At 31.3% G+C, this 20,886-nt stretch overlaps 2 protein-coding genes across 2 annotated transcripts; both read right to left on the reverse strand.

Moving 5' to 3' along the window:
* Window positions 1-3,113: 3,113 nt before the first annotated feature.
* LOC118057602 (uncharacterized) lies at window positions 3,114-4,563 on the reverse strand. Its single transcript, XM_035070231.2, has one exon. It carries the CDS (start codon window positions 4,476-4,478, stop codon window positions 3,498-3,500), a length of 981 nt encoding a protein of 326 aa, XP_034926122.1. The 5' UTR covers window positions 4,479-4,563; the 3' UTR covers window positions 3,114-3,497.
* A 12,617-nt stretch (window positions 4,564-17,180) lies between these two features.
* On the reverse strand, window positions 17,181-19,820 carry LOC118057601 (malate synthase, glyoxysomal). The gene is made up of 4 exons (XM_035070230.2): window positions 19,349-19,820; window positions 18,716-19,041; window positions 18,060-18,390; window positions 17,181-17,957 (listed from the first exon to the last, which is right to left on the reverse strand). Exons 1-4 carry the CDS (start codon window positions 19,736-19,738, stop codon window positions 17,298-17,300), a joined length of 1,707 nt encoding a protein of 568 aa, XP_034926121.1. The 5' UTR covers window positions 19,739-19,820; the 3' UTR covers window positions 17,181-17,297.
* Between the last annotated feature and the right edge of the window lie 1,066 nt (window positions 19,821-20,886).

Below are 20,886 nucleotides of genomic sequence, written 5' to 3' on the forward strand. Positions count from 1 at the left end.
TAAATTCACTTTTAATATATCTATATCTATAGTAGATAGAAATAGAATTTCTTTTATTATAAATGAATGATAGTTTACGTAGAAAATAATTTAATTATGATGGAAAATCAACAAAAAGACCAGGTTACAATCACATATGAAAATAATGGGATTCAATATTATTATTTCTTAAAAAAAAAAAAGAGTGAAGGGATTGACTAACTATTTCATTAAAAAAATAGAGATTGAATAATAATTTACTTCTCTAAAATCAATTGCATTTAATAATTTCAAACAGGAGTCATCGCAATTGCATAGAAAATCTACTTGGATCAAAACGAAGCCAAAAATGTGTTTGTTTTTATGGTTTAACATACTAAAAAATATTAAATTATTTTTTTTAAATGTGTTTAATATTTCTGATGTATTGATGTAGAAAAAGATTAATGTATGTGTGTGTGTGTGTGTGTGTTGAGTTCGAGTATTTAACAATTTAATTTTGATAGATATCTTGTAGTCCAAAACGATTGCTGTCCTTCTCTCTCTCTTTTTTATTTTTATTTTTAAAAAAAAGTAGAAGGGTAAAGGGGGTTATTGGACCGGCAAGGTGCACAGGCCCGTGCCATATCAACCCAGATTTCTTCCGGTTGTGACATGCTCCATCTTGCCAACATGGCCATGATCGATACCCATGCGCTACTATTGTGTTGTGTTAGCCCACGGGTCATTTTTTTTTTTTTTTAGTGGTGCTCTTGGGGCATGCATAGTAAGTGCATTGGTAAAATCTTTATAAAAATGTTAACATTAATTCAAATAAAATTAAAATAAATAAATTATTATTTAACAATAAAATTAAAATAAAATCATCTATATATAACTTACATATATAACGTGCAAATGTAATTAGTTTTTTCTTAAGGCTTCGTTAAAATTTATCATGATTACATTGTCATTGTAACTTTCACAAATTATTTTATTTTAAAGGCTTGATTTTCAATATATACGAGATAAATATTAAAAATATAGACATGAATAAAAAAATTATTTATATTTTATATCAATATAGTTTGTCTAAAATATACATATCTTTTTATCAGAGGAGTTAAAGATAGCATAAAACAACAAACAAGAATTCCCTACAAAAACAAGAATAACCAAGGTCATATATAATATTTTTTAAAATTTTGATGTAATTTGATTATTGTTGGATTTTAGTTACATGTGGTGTGTATAAATTAAGAATATAGGCATCAACAAAACAATTATGAGAATGTTTTGATAAATCTTGATGTAATTTTATTATTTCTTATATTTTAATTATTGGTTTACGTGGATCTATTTTTATGTATTTTCAGAGTTTTAACAGTAAAAATAAAATATCAACAAGGTACTATATATAGGTTGTGACTGATTTAAAAAGGTTATTTTTTTATTTGTGTGGTGCATAAATAGGCATGTAATAAAAAATGAAATTATGCTATTTAAAAAATATATATAATAGTTTAATTTATTGACATGTGTTATGTATTATTATATAATTTATTTTTCATTTCACACAAAATAGAAAGCTTTTAAATTTTTAGATGGAGGATTTTATAAAAAAATAAATAAATTTTGATACTTGTTAATAAAATTCTCTTAAAACATGTGATGATTTTCAAATTTTTGAAGGTATTTTTTTATCAAATCAAATATTTTGACATAGAATTCTTGTTTTTATGGATAATTATGAATATTATGGATTTGAAGAAAAAAAACAAAGAAATCAAGTCAATTTGTGATTTAACAATTTATAATAAAAATGCAATACATTTACTTTTTTTTAGCGTGAAATTAATATTTTTCAAATGCAATTGTACTTCGTGTGAGCTTCAATCATGATTAATTAAGAATTATAAAAAGTTTCGCTAACATACTCGTAGCAGTGTATTTTCCCTTCATGGACGTGCTAGTATAATAACATTACTAACAGAGCAAATTGAACAAAACCCAGCTGACTTTGAAGGGGCCAAGGCCTGGTCCATAAATCGTCTAAGCAGCAGTAACACCACTTGGAAACGTGTATTGAGTACGTGTCAAGCATGGCCAGGCCCACTGATAACTTTGTTTTGTTTTTGCGGTAAAAAAAGGTTTTTGAAAAGTTTTGATTTTTTTTAAATGTTTATTTTTTTTAATATATCAATATCAAAAATAAATTTTCAAAAATAAAAAATATATTATTTTAATTTATTTCAAAATAAAAAAAACAACTACTATTATTTTTATATGATCTTTAAAAGTGTAGATAGAATTTTCTCGTCAAGTTTGGTGTATCCTTGATAACTTTTTTAATTCTTTTTTAATTATGAGATCTTGAATCTCATTTTTTTATTATTAAATTATCATAAGATTTTAAATTGACTATACATCGTTTTTGCCGAGACCGTTATTCTCAATCTCAACAGTTAGATATGATGCTGTTGTTAATAGACGGTTAAAGATGAGTTCAGTATTATTATTATTATTATAAATGTGTGAATTTACTACATTAATTACTACCGACATTATTCTATGTACTTAATCCACCAACAAATATAATTAGTATATTAATCATACAACCAATTATCAAGTTCAATAAACTACAATATATTCAGTACTTGTAAAATTTACACTTTTATAATTCAATAAAAAAATATTTCTTTATTTTATAATATAAAAATAAATTTAATAAAATAAAATATTCCTAAAGCAACATATACAGCCTCGTGGTCAAGGCAAGGCACCTACATAGATAGGATCGGAGAGCACTTCTTGATAAGCTTGCTTGCCCATATAAAATTCCAAAAGCCACTGCTGGCCTGCACACACATATTGCTTACTTAGCTACCTGCTGCAGCATACATCATTCAGAAAGAGCATACGCAACCGAGACAGAAAGTTGTAGCCTCTCGTGGACGATAAAACGACCCCGTATACGTGCACGGCACCCTATCTGTAACCACCTGTCCCAGCTCGTGCCCTCCCTCTCGCGACAAAGAACACCCCACCCCACCCTCATCTACACGATCTCTCTCCGGCTAAACTCTTACACAACAAACGTACACAACAAATTAAAGAAAGTACAAAACACAGCACATAAAAATACACATAGCGAATAATTAAAGAGTCGATTTACTAAATAATATGATTGCAGGATGCTTTACTTTCCAGAATGTTTCTCATCAACAAATATCTAGACTTGAAGAGTGAACATAAAACACCCAAAGAAAACGAAGATAGAGATAAGGAGAGAAGAGACCATCAGGGAGCAGTAAAAAAGTTAAAAAAGAGCAAACATCAGAGAAGCAGCTGGACCACCAAAAACTATGCACAATTTTAAGGTTATGATCATCACCAACATCATGTCCATGCTAAAGCCTCGGTTTAGGGTAATTAACAATACTAGTAGTACTACTGCTTAGGTCATAAAATATTGATAATATCATATCACAAGGTAGCAGCTTTGCTGGCCTGGTTTCCTTGTCTTTCTCTTCTTTAGTTTAGCGGCCCAGACAGAGAGCAGCCTTGACGTCTAATCTCCATGCAAAGCCACCAGTATCCATTCTCCACACATCACACGGCACCGTAATGATCGAACTCTTCTCCTTCCCGTCAACCTCACTAGTGTTATACTTCTGGTATTGCACCCTAACCCTGCACGTGAAAGCCCGGTGACCTCCTAGTGACACCGTTACCGGCGCCTTCTCCTTTATCGCCAACCACACAAACACCTGATGATCTCCTCTCACCCCTTGGCCCACCATCTTCCTGTACGCCTCGTTTGTCCACGTAACTCTCCCATAACCGTCAGATATAAACCCCGGACACGTGTCCTTCTCCAGACTAACCCTCTTCTCCTTATCAGTACGCCCTAGACCATCCACATCCACCCACGTGTCGGTCACGCATTCAAGTGTCACGCATGAACCGACTATATTCATCACTCGCGGCATCACAGCTGCCCGATCTGCCGGCACGCCAAAGCCCACCAACTGATTATGACCACCAGCATGATCTTTCACATTGCCACCAAAACTAAGCCACGTAGGCGTACTATTAACTTGCTTTGGCGTGAGGGAACACAAACCTACTTCAGACTTAGGTTCTTTCGCCGGGGAATCTTTCCGGCCAGGAGCTTCCGGCAAGAGAGGCAAAGTTACAAAAGAATCAACCACCACCTTATTCTCTTCCCCTAAAACCTTTTTCTTTCTATTACTACCGCCACTACTATTACACTTCTTGGTATTACTACCATTACTGGTATTGTTGTACTTTCTCTTTCCTCTACCAGACCTAGGACTTGCATCACTCATTTCTGGCGACGATCCACCACCTGAAACAAAAGCGGCGGAGGACGGGGCAGTGGACGGTTTAGGCGCTATTGGCCTGAACCTTAACATTATCCGGTCCACCTTGGACGTGTCGTACGCTCCTCCACCACCTGCATATCTTGCAATACAACACCCTCCTCTACCATCCATCTATCTCTCCTGAACTCAAAAACCTCCGTATTTTCTCTCTCCCTCCCTCTATCTTTTAGTTTTTCTTAGACGAAGGCACTAAATCCAAGGTGGTGTAGTGGTGGTGTTTTATAGGGACTGTAGGGATGACACGCACTAAGGTGAAGACACGTGTGATAGCACTGTGTTTAACAGCGCAGGAAGGGGATTGGTTGGGGTTCATAACGTGGCATTTGTAGCGGTTTCCTGGGACCCACTAAAATGAAAAGATCTTTGGCATTGGGCCTACCTGAACAACCAATTAGATCGCGAGAAGTGTTGAGTTCTAAGCTAAAACAGGGGCACGTATGTTTTTTGGCTTTTGTGCATGTGCAAGCTTCAGTTTTGGGGGCTTCATTATTAATAATTTTTTATTTTATATTTTTGGAAAAAGTATTTTCCTCTTCTGATAGTTCGAGAAGGAGGACACGTGAGCCAATGGAATTTGGATGGAACAATAGAGACAGGTTTCTATAAATAGTAGAGAAGATCTTACCACGTGGACGGCGGATGTTGACCAGGATCTTTTTGAGTTAGAGGTTGACGTGAGCTTTGGGCTGTGTTTAGGGTGGGGGGGAGGGAGGCGATTCTTGTTCTTGTCTCTCTAATTGGTGAAATGGAAAATGACCGGTTCTTCTCTCTTCAGCCTTCGTGGTTTTTATTATGCTTTTTGGTTTACATTAGCCCTGGGAGTATACTTTTTTGTGTTTATTTTTTTCAGTTAAATCGTGATGTTATTTTATTTTTAAATTAATTTTTTTTAATTTTAATTTTTTTTTGATATCTTGTTATTAAAAATAATAAAAATATATATTATTTTAATACAATATCAAATAAAAAATAATTTAAAAAATAACTTCTATTATAATTTCAAATACTATCTTAATATTTATATAAAAAACCCCGGTGGTGCTTGAAGAAAGTGGATTTTGCCCACCTTGCTAAAAAAAACAATAAATCGGTTAAGGAAATCATCATTCATTAAAAATTAAAATTATATTTATTATAATAGCGTGATAATAAAATTATTGATTAACTTATAAAACTTTTGAACTAGGAATTGATAGTAAGATTATCTTTTCAATATAATTGTTTTTTTTTTCAAATTATATAGGTGCATGTTAGTCTCTTCATTTTTTGTTGGCACCGTAGAATTAGTCTTTTCTTATGTAAATTGTTTTTCTAGTCATTTTATCTTGGTTTTTTGGTTAATATAAAGGAGACTTGGGGACATTTTTTATATTTAAGAATTTATTAATTATAATATAAGAATAAAGTTAAAAGTGCATGCCGTGCCCAGACCAATAGAGTAGTGCCACTGAGCCCTTCAACCAACGTGTTTTAAGCTGTATGATTATCGAACACCACTTTCTATTATAGTGTTTGAAAGGTCTCAACAATCTCTTCGTGATAGGGCGATGTGTGCATTGCATACATCTCTGCTTTGGCATTGTGGGCTATTTTTTTCTTTTTTCTTTCTCTATGCCTTGAATTCCACGCTAGCACCTTCAAAAATTTAGACCAACCCTTTGATTTTATCTCCTTAACACTTGGTCATTGTCTTTTTATTTTTTTATTTTCAATAATTTATATTTTGTTTTTCAATTTCACCCCATTCTACGTTTATAATATTTTAAATTTGGTCTCTATTTTTTTTTCTTATATTTTTTTTTGTTGACATCATTTTTAATTTTTATTTTTTTACAATTTCATCATTCTTTGTTTTTTTTTTCTTATCATATTTAATTTTCATTATTTTAATTGTTTTATTTTACTTTGATAATTTGTTTTTTAATTTTACCCCGTTCAGATTTTTTTAACTTTCAATTTTGATACCTATTCTTTGAATTGCTATTTGTTTTGTCTAAGATCATTTTTAATTTTTTTCATGATTGCATCCTCCTTAATCTTATTTTTTCTATCAAATTTGATCTTCAATCTTTTTATTTTTATTTTTTTACTTTGATTTTTTTTTTAAATTGATATTTTTTTTTTCAATTTCATCATTAAACATTAAAATAGTTGGGGATTAATCTTCTTAATTGAGGCTAAATTTAGAAATCACACGAGCTTCAAGTTTTGAAAATTATCATAAATTTAGAAGTTCTGTCCAAGCTTACCTTGATTTTTTTCCATGTTTAAACTAATGTTTTTTTAATTTCATCATTTAATATTTATTTAATTGAAACTAGGTTCTATATTGTTTTTTTAAATAACCCAAGTTGTCTTGGGTCTTTTTATCTATCGTGCTTTGTTGAATTTTCTTTGGCTAATTTTTTAAAATTGATGTTTGTTTTTTCAATTCAATACATATTTGGAATGTCTTTTTGATAGTTTATAAATTTTATTTTTTAATTTTACCCCCTCTAATTTTTTTCAATCTTTCAAATTTAGTTCACATTTTTTTATTTGTTATTTATTTTGTATAAAATAATTTTTTTCACAATTCTATCCTCCTTGACTTTATTTTTCCTATCAATTTAAATTACAAGTTCCCAATCCATTTTTAAACACAGCAACATCATTATAATCACTCAATACTTGCACAAATCTATCGGTCTTCGTACTTTCATCATATATGAGATACGAGTTTTAATATTTGTAATTTCCTTATAAATCTCTCGCAGTCTTAAAAGAAAAGGTAATCGATTTATCAAATTAATAAGCATTCTTAGAGATTCGCAATGTGTATAAACAAAACTATATATTGTTTTATTTCAATGCAATATATTTAATATTTCTTTCTTAAAGGTCGGAAGCAATGGTTTAAACTAGAATTTCTTAGCTTTTCCTGTCATGATATTTTAATTTCTCATTAATTTATATAAATGTTTTTAATAGTGTGGTAATATTTATTTTTTAAAATATTTATTATTTAAAAATATATCAAAATAATATTTTTTTATTTTTTAATATCAACATATCAAAATAATCTATAAATATTAAAAATATTAATTTCAAATAAAAAAATTAAAATTTTTAAAATATTTTTAAATAACATCGTATACTTTGATATCAACTTTCAAAATGCGCCACCGAATTAATAAAATTAGACCCAAATTTAAAGTGGCTTAATTACACATACGACGAGGGACTCTATTAAACTTTTTTTCATCCACGTGGCCCTCTCAAATCTACCCACGTGCTACCATGACAATGCCACAGGGACATTCAATCATTTCCGAATAAGTAAATAGAAGTAAAATTCTTTTATAGTTTTTTTTCTTGAGCTACTACTGTTCACATTAAGTCGGCCCTGCTTCCTTAACCTCACACCATCTTTGTTATCTGACGGGTCAAGGAGACAGACTGTTCTTGATTGCAAATTTCTTGTGGACCCCTGGAAATATTACTGGAACAATTGTAGCCGTCTGATCGCGGTCCAACACATGATTAAGAGGGTCCACCTATCGAACGTACATTAATTGACATCACCAAATCGTACGGTATAGATTTGTGAAAAGAAATGTAATGAGTGATTGCAACGTTGGGTGGCAGAGGCTGAGCCAGTGTTTCTGAATCTGCCGCGGATTGTATTATTGATAGTGGCTGGTTGCTACGTTTCGAAATATGAAAGCTCCATTCTCATGGAATGATTGGGCTGTGAAATATGGAGCATTGCAGATCGAAGGTCAACATCAGCGCTCTCCCGACGGATAATCATTCCCTCCTCCCCGCTGCATGTTCTATGATCATAGGCGCATTGTCGTTTTATTTTTAGACGTTTGAAACCTAGTAATTACATCTGATATCGAAGTTGATCCGGTGAAGGAGACAGGTTTTAGGTTACATAGTTCTATGATCATAGGCGAAATATAAATAATAAAATTTTAATTTTTTTTTATGAATATATAGGATATATATATATATATAAAATGCTTTAAATTTCACATTAAAAAATAATTTTTTTCTTATGAATATAGAGTATATTTATTAAAGAGTTTCAAATCTCATATTAAAAAAAATAAAACATTATTCTAGTATTTATACAATAAACTTTAAAAAATATTAATAACTAACTAAAAGATATAAAAAAAATTGGATATCTAGTCAAGAAAAAAAAACATATTTGAAATAAAAAACTGGTTTTTACCAGGTCATATGTCAACTTGGTGGATCAATTGGGTTTTACAGGATTTTTGCTTACCCAGATCTTTTACCCTACCTGAACTGGTCCAGCCATAGGTTGACTGAGTCTTTGGTTGTTTGCCGAGCCGGTCCGGGTTTAATAACTATATGTTGTAGAGGTTGTTTATTTTTACTCTGAAATATATAAAAATAATATTTATTATTTTTAAAAAATTATTTTTAATAATAGCACAGAAATTTCTAAATATAAAAAAATTAATTTTAAATTAAAAAATTTTAAGTTTTCTAAAAATAATTTTTTTTTAAAGACGTACCTTTCCTTTTCATAGATTATTTTTGAGTTAATGGTCCTTGGTCATGGGCCTCTAATTGTGAAACATGCACACATGAAATTCATGAATATGCTTCCACTACGTCAAACACTGACATATGCACCATGCAGATGAAGGACAATAATCACAGCATTTACTTTGAAATGCCTTCTTTAAAACGACGTAGCATGATTGCGGAATAGTCTCGAAATTTCGATCATGATATACAAATTCCATTGATGGGCGAACTGATAATAAATTCACTTGTCCAATCAATCCAATGCACTCATCAAACCACTGAATAAGCATCTGTTATGGAATCGTGGTTTGCATAATTCAGAATTTCAATAATAAATTTATATTAATTTATTAAAATTAATAAAAATTACACATTTATGTTTGTTTCCTCAACTGCCGGAACAATTACGAATGCTCGTGAAGAGTAAAAGGATAGTGAGTGGATATTTGTTATGTTTTAAATTGGTTTTTTGTTTTAAAATATATTAAAATAATATTTGATATTAATATATTAAAATAATTTAAAAATATCAAAAATATATTAATTTAAGGTAAAAAAAATTAATTTTTTTTTAAAACACTTTCTGACCATAATGCCAAACACTACATAAATTTTAGAGTTTGAAACATATTATTTTTTAAAATAATTCTAGCTTGTTAATATATTAAAATAATTAAAAATAAAAATTTTAAGAAAAAACAATTAGACTATAGTGTTAAATAATCTGGAGTTCTGTTTTTTAAAATATTTATTTTAAAAAATATATTAAAATAATATTTTTATTCTTAATATAATCATATAAAAAACAATAAAAAAATCTAATTGAAAACTAAAAAATAAAAAAATATATCTTTAAAAAAAATTAAACCACGGTACCAAATAACCTGGACGTCCAATGGAAAGGGTGGTTGGGGCAGGCGCTTCGATAGATGCAAGGATCCAAGTCTGAAAAAAACAAGAAAAAAAGAAAAGAAAACCATTACATGCAAAAAAGAGATAGGAGTCCCACCGCAAATTTATAAAAACCGTTGACCAGAAGATTGCTGGCACGACCACCAATTCTTTCTCATATATAAACCCTTTTAATCAAGATAAACACTCTATTTTACTTTTAATTTTCTGGGTTAGTCGTTAATTTATGATTATTTTATTTTATTTTAGTTTTGATTTGATTATTATTTATGTTGAGTTTGATATATTATAATTTGATTGAATTAAGAAAGATTGAGCATAAATTGATACAATTGGTGCTACAAATAACATAATTTGGTAAAAATTAAATAAATTAGAGTTTGTATTTGATTTTAGAATTAATTAATATAATTAAATAACATTATATTGCTCTCTTGCTAGGTCTCTGTCAAAATCTCTTGTTGTTTTATTTGTTTTTATATTTTAAAACTATTTTTAATAAAAATAAAAAATTTTTATTTTTTTTCTTTAAATTAATATATTTTAATATTTTCAAATCATTTTAATACGTTGATATCAAAAATAATTTTTTAAAAATAAAAAATATATATTATTTTAATATATTTTTAAATAAAAACCACTTTAAAAAATAATTATAACCAGACTAAACAAACTGTAATGTTATTGTTTGTATTTTGGTGTGAGGAACCATGCATGGCAGAAATTAAAAATAACAGATGTTACGTTACAAGCATTAATTTTATTTCCATGATTACTTTGAAATGAACGGTTCAAAAATAATTTTTTTTATCTAATAAAATCGTCTTAATTTAAAATCTTGAACTAAGTAAATGATTGATTTAGATAAATAATTATAAATTAACAGAGAGAAGCATGTTTTCTTTCTACTCACGGAGAGGCCCCTGTGTTGGGTTTTTTAAATTTTCAAGGAGAGCATGGTTCCATGATTACCTAATAGTCATTGAAAAATGGGATTTGATTGACTAATTCTCCTAGTGGCATCTTATTAAAGTGAAAGTGACCTCACAAGATTTCAGGCAGACAAGATCATCTCTATGCGTCTCTTCTCTCAGAATTTCTGCCAATAGATTTAGGTTGCCTTTTATAAAGGGCAAGCCACGGCCAAAGCCAGGAGAAATGCATGAGAGCCCTTCGCCTTTTCTTTTATTCGCAAAGCAAAGAATCAATGGGTATTAATTCAGGCCGCAAGTCTCCATTATGCGAGCACAGTGTTTTCCTCTGTAAGTTGAATAATATCTAGGTTTCTTTCCCCCTCCTTCCCCCCTTCTTCATAAAAAGAACTCCTTCTCTCTTTATATATATATATATATATATATATAGAGGCAAATAAGTCAATGAAATAAAAATGAAGATATATATATTCCAACTAATATTAGGTCTATTGGTACGGGTATCACTTCAGCAATCCTGGCGAAGAAAATATCTTGCATTGAGAAGGATGGGGGCACGTAGTTTTATCTATACGTACGTTAATTCGCTTAAAACATGAACAAACATTGACGTGTAGAGTCTCTACCATGCACGTGGCAGGCTAAGAGCAAGATCGAACTATTCGATGAATTTGGTCATGCATCAACTTTAGAGCTGGCTTATTAAATTGATTTTTTCCAAGAGGATAGGACGACGTCGAGATCAACATTCGAGTTATTCTGTGTATGTGCAGATACAAATTAAAATGCTCCCTTCCATTGCTGACGAGGAATTTCAATGCCCCCGTTCACTACACCACGCAGTGACAACGACTTGTCGTTGTTTATTGTTTTCTTGCCAGCAGGTCCATATACTGCGTGCATGACAAGCAACTCACAACGTATGGGAGCTCTCATTTTAGTCATATTTTTCAAAATGGACATTTATATGTGGAGGATATTTGGTTCTTCTCAGATTGATTAAGAGCCGTAAATCACGTAATCGCTTATTTGAGCAAGGCATCGCATCATCGATGTGATTTCCATTTGAACCATGACAAGGGCTTCACGTACATTGACATATTTGCCGAACGTGGCTGGTAACTTGACGCGGGAAGTGAAAGATTGCGGGTAATTAGCAAGTCGAGGTAGATGATAACCGTTGCTGCTGCTCGGTGATTGGTAGGTTAATTAAGATGGTTAATAGGTAATGTTTTATAAGCTAAGGTGGTAAGTATTTTATAAGTCGGGGTAGTTAGTAGTTAGCAGCTGTAAAAAGTTTTTTTTTTTTTATGATGGATAAAAAACTCTTATATGTTTAAGTATTTTTACAATGAAAAATAATACAATAATATTTTAAAAATATAAACTATAAAATATATATACAGTATAGAATGAAGGTTATGGACCTTGAACTTGATGGATTCATGAGGTATAAATAATATATGAGTTTTGTTTTTTAAGGAGTCGGAGAATCATTTCATCTCTGTAAATTAATGAGATATTTTTAAGTTGTATTTTATTTAAAATAATATATATTGAATCAATATAAAATATTAAGAAACCTGTGTGTAGGTCCTTTCAAAATTGCGCCCATTACCTAGAGTGCTAGTCAACATGTTCAATATATCAATTATAAAAAATATCAATCTCTTTTTGTATGCTGAGATGCGTGTCCAACACCTAACAAACTTTGATCTAGGTATATTCCTGGACCCTTTCTTTGCTGGGTTCATACACCATCTAGATCACAGGATAGTTGAGTTTAGACAATAACCTAAATCCGTTCTACTCAAGAGACTTTGATGTATTTTATAAAACCATTAAATTTATGTTCGCCACATGTCAAATTAGAATCGTTTGCAAAATTGATTTTATTAGAGGATGACATTCATCTTTTTAGGTAAAGACATCTAGAGTAACAACTATCACTCCCTTCTTCCAGTAGAAGTTATTTAAGTGTTTAAAAAATATGAATCACATATTTAGGCAAAAGTTGCATTCTATCTATGGGATAAAGACATCGATTATGTGACATGTCTGCCAATCCCTTGTTAATTAAGAGAGCTAAACACAAAAAAACACACTTTAGTTTATTATATTAATTTTTTCTACCTAAATTGAGCTCCAAGGTTGGACCTCCCTCCCTTACAGGAGCATGTGCATCCAATGGAATTAGAACAAATCAAACACTATTCGAATATTTTCAACGTCAGGCCCCATTCTCAATGCTTTAAATAGTTTAATTCTAGCTTCGCTCGTAAACTAATGCTGGCTTTATGCCACGTGTTGATGCCGGCCAGGACTACACAGTAAACCTGCTAACCCTAACAAATCTAGGTTAGGTTTTAGGGAAATCCAAGAAAGGATTACAGAAGACAAGAACAGCGCTTTTAGGGCAAAAAAAGAGGAATTTAACTACCTTGGAATATCTTCTTATCTGTATGCCATAATGAGTAAGACTTACGTCAGAATTGGACCCCTTAACGCATCTCCTCTCAAGCTAGCCCTGGGTAGGTTATAATAAAATCAAGGGAAAGAATCCAGTTTTATATAAATGGGAAGGATGGGCGCTGTCTTTGCTTAGAAATTAGGGTGGCTATTAATGGTATGTTTGTTTTTTAAAAAATTATTTTTAAAATTTTTATATATTTATTTATTATTAAAAAGATTTATCAACGAAAAATAATTTCTAGCTAAAGAAAAATTTTACGAAAAAATATTTTCTTAAAAAATTTAGACGGAAAATATTTTTTGAAAATTATAAAAAATATAAAAATATCATATTATTTGCTGATTATATCAAATTTGGTTCTCAAACTTTTGATTGTTATATATATTTTGTTTTTAATATATATTTTTTAATTTTATCTCTTAAAATTTAATTTTTATATTAATTGCGGTTCTTATTTTTATAATTATTATTTGTTTTTTCTTTATTATTTTTTATTGAAATTTTTTATTTATTAAATTTGGTCCTCATTCTTTTAATTGTTACTTATTTTATTTGAAATAATTCATGAAATGTTAATTATTATTATTTTAACTTCTTCATCTTTCATCTTTCATTTTTATGTTTTAAATTTGATCTCGGTTATTTTGATTATTATTTATTTTATTTGAGATAATTTATCAAATTATATTTTTTTTTCAATTTCATTCTCATTCAACTTTTTAATTTGTAAGATTTATTCCTCATTATTTTAATAAATTTGAGAAAAATAAAACTTTAATAAGTTATTTTCTAGTTCATTTTTCATGACATAACCAAATATTGAAAAGTGTTTTCCAACTTATTTTTCATTACACTATTAAATATTAAAAAATAATTCACTTTAAAAAAAAATTATTTTTAGCGAACAAACAAGAAATAAAGAAAAGGAACGTTGAAGATTGGAATTTTTTATGTGCCAAAAAAACAAGTCCTTCAGATATATTAGACCCATAAACTTGTAGTAGTCATTGCAATCACTGGTTACGCATGGAATAAGTATTTACAAGAACACATGTCATCAAATAATTGATTGGCTTATTTTATTACTTTTTTCAAAGTTAGTCTCTTGTACTTGACTTTAAAAATTGCAATCAGTCCCGAAATAACAAAAACAAAAACATTGGAAATAGAAAAGTATTTTGTTGAAGAGAAAGAGACAAAGACATATGTATAAATTTAATTATGATTATTTTAAAGTGTATTTTTATATTTTTAAAATATGAGATGTAGATAGGACATGTTTTTATAGATAATAATTTTAATTTTTTATTTTTAAATTGTCAATGTAAAAAAGTTATAATTCTAAAATTATCCAGCTAAAAAATATAAAGATAAAAATAATTATTTTCATAATTTTAAAATTTAACCCATGGGTTTAATCCGAGGTAAAGTGTGGATTACTAGTCTAGACCAAAGTCATTAGTTGGGTTGACCCAGCTAGCCAACATAAAAATAAAAATTGTTATTATTAGAATTTTAAAACTCGATTCGAGGGTCGATCTGGGATAAAACTCAAGTCACGAGGGAGGTTGACTGTTGATCCAATTTAATACAAGGAAAAAAATTGTTATTATCATAATTTTAAAATTCAAATCAAAAGTCGACTCGGGGTAAGACTTGTGTCACGTGTTGGAATGGTAAATTCGAGTTGACCCAGGAGAATATAAAATAAAAATAATTATAATCATAGTTTAAAAATATGATTTGGAAGTCAACTCGGGGTAAGGCCCGAGTCATGGATAAGAAAAGTGAACCTGAGTCAATATAAGAATAAAAGTTATTTTACCCGAATCAACATGTTGATAAAAATGATTATTATTATAGTTTTAAAATCTGACTCGGAAGCCAACTCAAGATAAGGTTCGAGTCATGGATTGAGAGGGAAGGTCATCCTGGGTGACCCCAAAATAAAAATAAAAACAACCTTATTTTGACCAAGATTTTTTTTAAAAAAGTCAATGGGTTTTTTACTAGTATTTTTATCTCGGGTTGATCCGGGTTTTTGATTAGGTCAAGTCAAATCAATTTTTTCAAAAAAAAATTTAAACTCAAATTAATCTAGACATCAAGTCACCTCGTCAAATCAATTCCAATTTTATAATTAGAGTTATTGTAATATTATTAATTAATATAACTCGAATTATTAACTTATTGGTAAACATAAGGCCAGCCAAAGCCACAATTGCTAGAGGCAAGCCCTAACATTTTTCAATAAGATTTCTAGCTAGAACGAGGGATCGAACCGACCTATTAGGGTTATTCAGTTAGGGGCGGGGCGAATCAAGCAACTATGGTGTGAAGCGTTTTTAAATAGTTCAAGCCCAAACTACTTGCTATCAAGCACTCCGTTTGGGGCCTTTTCCATAATTTACCTGCAAAGCCTAAAGAAACATAAAACTTTTGCCTTCGAAATTTCAACTGATCTATAAACTCAAAACTTTCCCTTATTCCTAGTTATGTTTTATTTTATTATACTTTATACTAACAAACTAAAAAAAAAAAAGTTAAAAAGAGTTGGTTCAACTGTTCGTGTAAACAGTCAATCAAATTAATTTATTTTTTAATCATTTGATTATAAGCTTAGTGTCATTTAATCATTGAAAAAAAAATCAAACAAAATATATAGCAATTAAAAATTTAAGAACTAAATTTAATATAATCAATAAATAATATGATATTTCTAAAAAGAATTTTCTGTAAAAAATAAAAGAAAATTATAGAAATTTAGATAAATTTTTATTTGACAGGAAAGTGTTTTTCATTAACTAACTTTTCAATGACAAAAAAATACAGGAAAGTTTAGAAAATAATTTCTTGAAAACCACTTTTCAAGAAACAAAGCACCTACAAACTCAAAACTTTCCCTATTCCTAATTGTAAATTATTTTATTATACTTTATAATAACAACTAAGAAAAAGTTAAAAAGAGATGATTCAACTGCTGGTGTAAACAATCAATCAAATTAATTTATTTTTTAATCATTTGATTATAATCTTAGTTTCATAGCTGAGTAGTTAATGCGTGGAAGTAATGTAAAATTGCAAGTTAAGATTTTGGGGTATTATATTTTTTCCTCAACTAAAAAAAATAAAAAGAAGAAGAAGAAGTTAATATATTATTTTAAGCGTTGTAGAACAAAGTGATGCCTTAACTTAGTTGGTTAAAGCACACGAGGGCACCTATAAAGTTGCGAGTTTGATTTAGTGTGTTATATGATTTTAAAGAAACACAGATAACTTATTATTTGCGTTTGTTTTTTTAATTTGAAAAAGGAGGGGCAGAAAAGAAAATCAATATGGATCAGGCATGCAGGCCTCCCTTGAGTCCACACGTCTATCTTTTTAAGTTAAGCCTAGGCCAATGCAATCGAGCTTTTTTTTTTCTTAGCCATTTTTGTTTTTTTAGGGGGTTTTAAATATTAATTTTTCTTTAGGTTCATCATTTAAATTAAGATTTTTAATTAATTTTATTTTTTTGTATCGGGTTGATAGGTAACCTTTGTATTTACTATCGTATAATAAAATATAAAAATTAAAATTGACTAAGTGGAGTCTATAACTCTGATTTTAAATTTGAAAGATTTAGATTGAGATTTTTTAGCATTTTTTTATATATATTTTTTTCTTGTCCCATTGGAAGATTTTATTGCAATTATTAATTCAGTATGGATACAAAATTTTGAAATTTAAACTATTATAAGAAATTTAATAATAATACTCTATTTAAGTATATTTTCTTCCATTTCAAAAACTTTATGTTGAACCCCCGGCGGAAGCGCTTGGATAAACTAGTAGAATTTCTATATTATTTTCACGGAAATGACGTTTTTCTTTAAGAATCATCTTAGAAAATGCTAGTGATCATGAAGACATAAAAAAACTAAAATAAGTGCAAGTAAAGGGTGGAACTTAAGTTCAAACAGGTAGAAAAGATTTTATTCAAGTTGTAGACTTGTAGTAGTAGAGTAGAACAGGAGGGCACACATCAATCCCTGGAAATTAAAAACAAGCGATGAAACTCTTGACTTAGAGGCGGGGTGATGATCCCATAGGGTGATGGATGACGATATTTTCATAAGCATTCAGGGTAAGAAAATCATCTAGTGTAGGTGCTGTGCATTGCCTTGCGAAAATCTTGCAGGCCTCCTTGTACCTTCCCCTCTTGAACTTCTCTTTCCCGACCTCCCTTTCAATCCTAGCCATCTCCTCCTCCACCACTTTCCCGAACAGATCATTGCTAACTCTCACTCCAAGGCCATCTCCGTCAAGTTCCACCCCATATTTAAGCCATTGCCAGTTCTGAACTCTGCTGATTTCTGCGGTGGCGGCATCTTCCATGAGGTTGTAAAGAGGGACGGAGCCAGTTCCAGTTAGCCATGCTGCTAGGTACTGGATTCCTACACGGGTGTTTAGGCGAAGACCTTCCAATGAACGGGACCCTCTTGGCCTCTGTAAGAGGTCTTCCTCTGTTATGGTTGATGCATCTTCGCGCTTCATGGATTGGATCTGGTTTGGCGTGTTTCCCATGTTGTCTGAGAAGACTTCCATACAAGCTGGGATAAGTCCAGGGTGGGCTGCCCATGTTCCATCATGTCCTGCTCGAACCTCTCTTAGCTTGTCCTTTCGCACGAGTTCCAGTGCTTCCTTATTCGCCTCTGGATCGTCTTTGATAGGAATCTGAGCTGCCTGTTTGATATTTGAGAGATAAAACATGGATGTAAAAATTTCCAAATTTTTAAAAATAAGATGATGCATGCCGTATGATGCACAGAACAGAGTGCTACGTACCATGCCCCCCATCGCGTGCACACCACGCCTATGGCATGTCCAGATGAGGAGATCGGAGTAACTCTTCGTGAAGTGCTGAGTCATGCCAACTTGAACCCTGTCTGGTAGCAGGCGATCTGGGTGAGCCTGGAATGTCTTGACATAGCTGAAGATGTAATCCCATCTTCCGCAGTTCAACCCAACAGAGTGATCCCTTAGTTCGTGGAGGATCTCATTCATTTGGAAGACAGCTGGAAGTGTTTCGATCAGGACAGTGGCCCTGATGCTTCCCCTTTCAATTCCTGCCACCTTCTCTGCTTTCTCAAACACACAGTTCCATATCTTAGCCTCCCTGCCAATAATGCAGATCATGTAACAGTGTTCAGTTCATTATGAAATCATGTCATGACCATTGGTAATACATGTAGTAGCGTCGTCGATCGTTGTTCTAAAGGAACATTCCACAAGGGAACCTTCCAATGAGTGATGACTATAATTGAGGTGCGAGTACTTGAAGATGGGAAATCGAAGGTGAAACAATCTGCTGAATTAATTGATCCCTTTCTGTGAACTTCCAAAGATCTTTCAATTTATTCTCAAAATTAATTGCAGAAAAAACTTTAAAGTTATGATTGCTTGACAATTTAGCTACTCTATTATCTCAGATGAAAGATTACCTTGAATTCTCCATCTTAGGGAGATAGAAGAAAGGCCCGAACCCTGCACCCTGAATCCGACGGAAAGCTGCATAGTTGTGGTAAAAGTAAAGGCCAAAGTCCACAAGGCAACCAGTTGCAGGTTCTCCATCAATGAGAATGTGCGCCTCAGGTAGATGCCAACCTCGTGGGCGGACAAACAACTTGGCTGTCTGGTTATTCAGCTTATAAACCCTGTTCCTGACCTTGTCGTGAAAGGTAATAGTCCCATCAACAGCATCCTTCAGGTTAACTTGTCCTCTCATAAGGTTCTCCCAACTTGGTGACAGTGCATCTTCAAAGTCAGCCTACCAAAATTTACCAGAATTTTAAATTGCACAAGTTTAAAGGACATTAATCATATATTTTCTTTCTTATATTGCTTCTTGTTGTCCTGATTTATCGCTAGCAAGAATTTGCAGCTTGCGACTTTTACTTCTGCCTAATGCATTCAAAATGGAGAAATCTGCAAATTGCAGAGTGAGTTTTCATTTCTGGCTGAAAATTCATATATTTCGGAGCTTCCTACATGATCATGCATTCAATCATTCATGGATATTACGTTTTGAAACTAGTGGCTTTCGACGAATAAAGTAGAAGTACTGCCAAACTGACCATGAAAACTTTAGCTCCAGAATTGAGGGCATTGATGATCATTTTCCTCTCCACTGGACCTGTAATCTCCACCTTCCTATCGGCAACAGCTGGAGGGACAGGTGCACATGTCCACTCCTCCTCCCTTATGCACCTTGTAGCTGGATCAAACCCTGGTAGAGCCCCCTCACTGTACCTCCTTCTGGCTTCCTGGCGACACTCCATTGCATACTTGATGCGGTTCCTAAACTCTCTCTGCAAATCAGCAACAAATTGCAAAGCATCCTTGGTAAGGATCGCTGCAAACTCTCCATCATATCTGCCCCTGATTTCAACTCCTTCAGGAGCATCATAGCCAGACTTCTTCATATCGGGCGGTGCATGGTGATTCTCAGAAGTTGCAGGTCCCATTATTGATCTGACTGTTTTTTTAGCAATGCGACTCTTCTTTACTGTACGGTTTTTAACGTGTATGAGAGTGTTTCAAGGGTAAGCTCAAGAGTAGAAAATATATAAAGGGAGAGTAGATGCAAGTGGATAGGTACAAGGAGCATTATCGTTATGGCTTTATGTGCGTAAGATTTGATTAAACGTGACGCAGGTTTTTGATAGAATGAAGGGATATGATGATTGATTTTGGTGTTTGTGCCGCCTGCCTCGGGAGGTGCAATACACATAGCGCTTAAATTTTTTATTTAAAATAATTTTTTATTTCAAAAAATTATTTTTAATATAAACATATTAAAATATATATAAACATAAAAAAAATTAATTTAAAATAAATAAAAAGTAAAATAAAATTAATTTTATAAAAAAACACTTTGAAATACAAAAATAAACAAACACTTAACACAAGCAAACTAGTAGCTTGCTCCAAGCTTTTAAATGGTATTTAAAAATATAGTAGGGATTGCTTTTAAAAGTGATTTGTATTTTAAAATAAATTAAAATAATATTTTTTTATTTTATAAAAATTATTTTTGATATTAATATATTAAAATGATTTGAAAGTATTAAAAATATATTAATTTAAAAAAATTAATTTTTTTTAAAAGTAGTTTCTTATTGTAATCTCAAACACTGTTTTTGTACTGTTTGTTTTTTTGTTTAAAAAGCTTTTCTTTTATTATTATTATGCTTCAAATTAAGGAGGAGGAGGAGAGTGGTGATATAATGATAATGGTAAAGGAGGTGGTGGTAAGATAAGAATAATGATGGGGGGAAAAATTAGTGGTGAGATGACAGTTGTGACATAACGGCGACAGCAATGACGAAATGGATAAACCTATTTGAAAATTACTTACAAGAAAAAGTTATTTCATACAAGCAAACGGAAATAAAGTCCCACTTGGCATTACCTCGGGCCCAATAAGACGGCAAAAGCTGACGGGCAGATGTGAAGGGAAATTACGAAACGGAGGACTTTGCCATCACATTGTTTATTGTCAATGAAAGGAAGCAACAAATGAGGATGAACGAGTGATCTCGAAGAAAATTGCTATAATGAACTGTTGTTTACTTACTTGTACTTGTATGCATTCTAAAATTTATCCCATCAT

The sequence above is a fragment of the Populus alba genome, chromosome 15 (genome assembly GCF_005239225.2).
Source record: "Populus alba chromosome 15, ASM523922v2, whole genome shotgun sequence".
In the NCBI taxonomy this organism is placed as follows: domain Eukaryota; kingdom Viridiplantae; phylum Streptophyta; class Magnoliopsida; order Malpighiales; family Salicaceae; genus Populus; species Populus alba.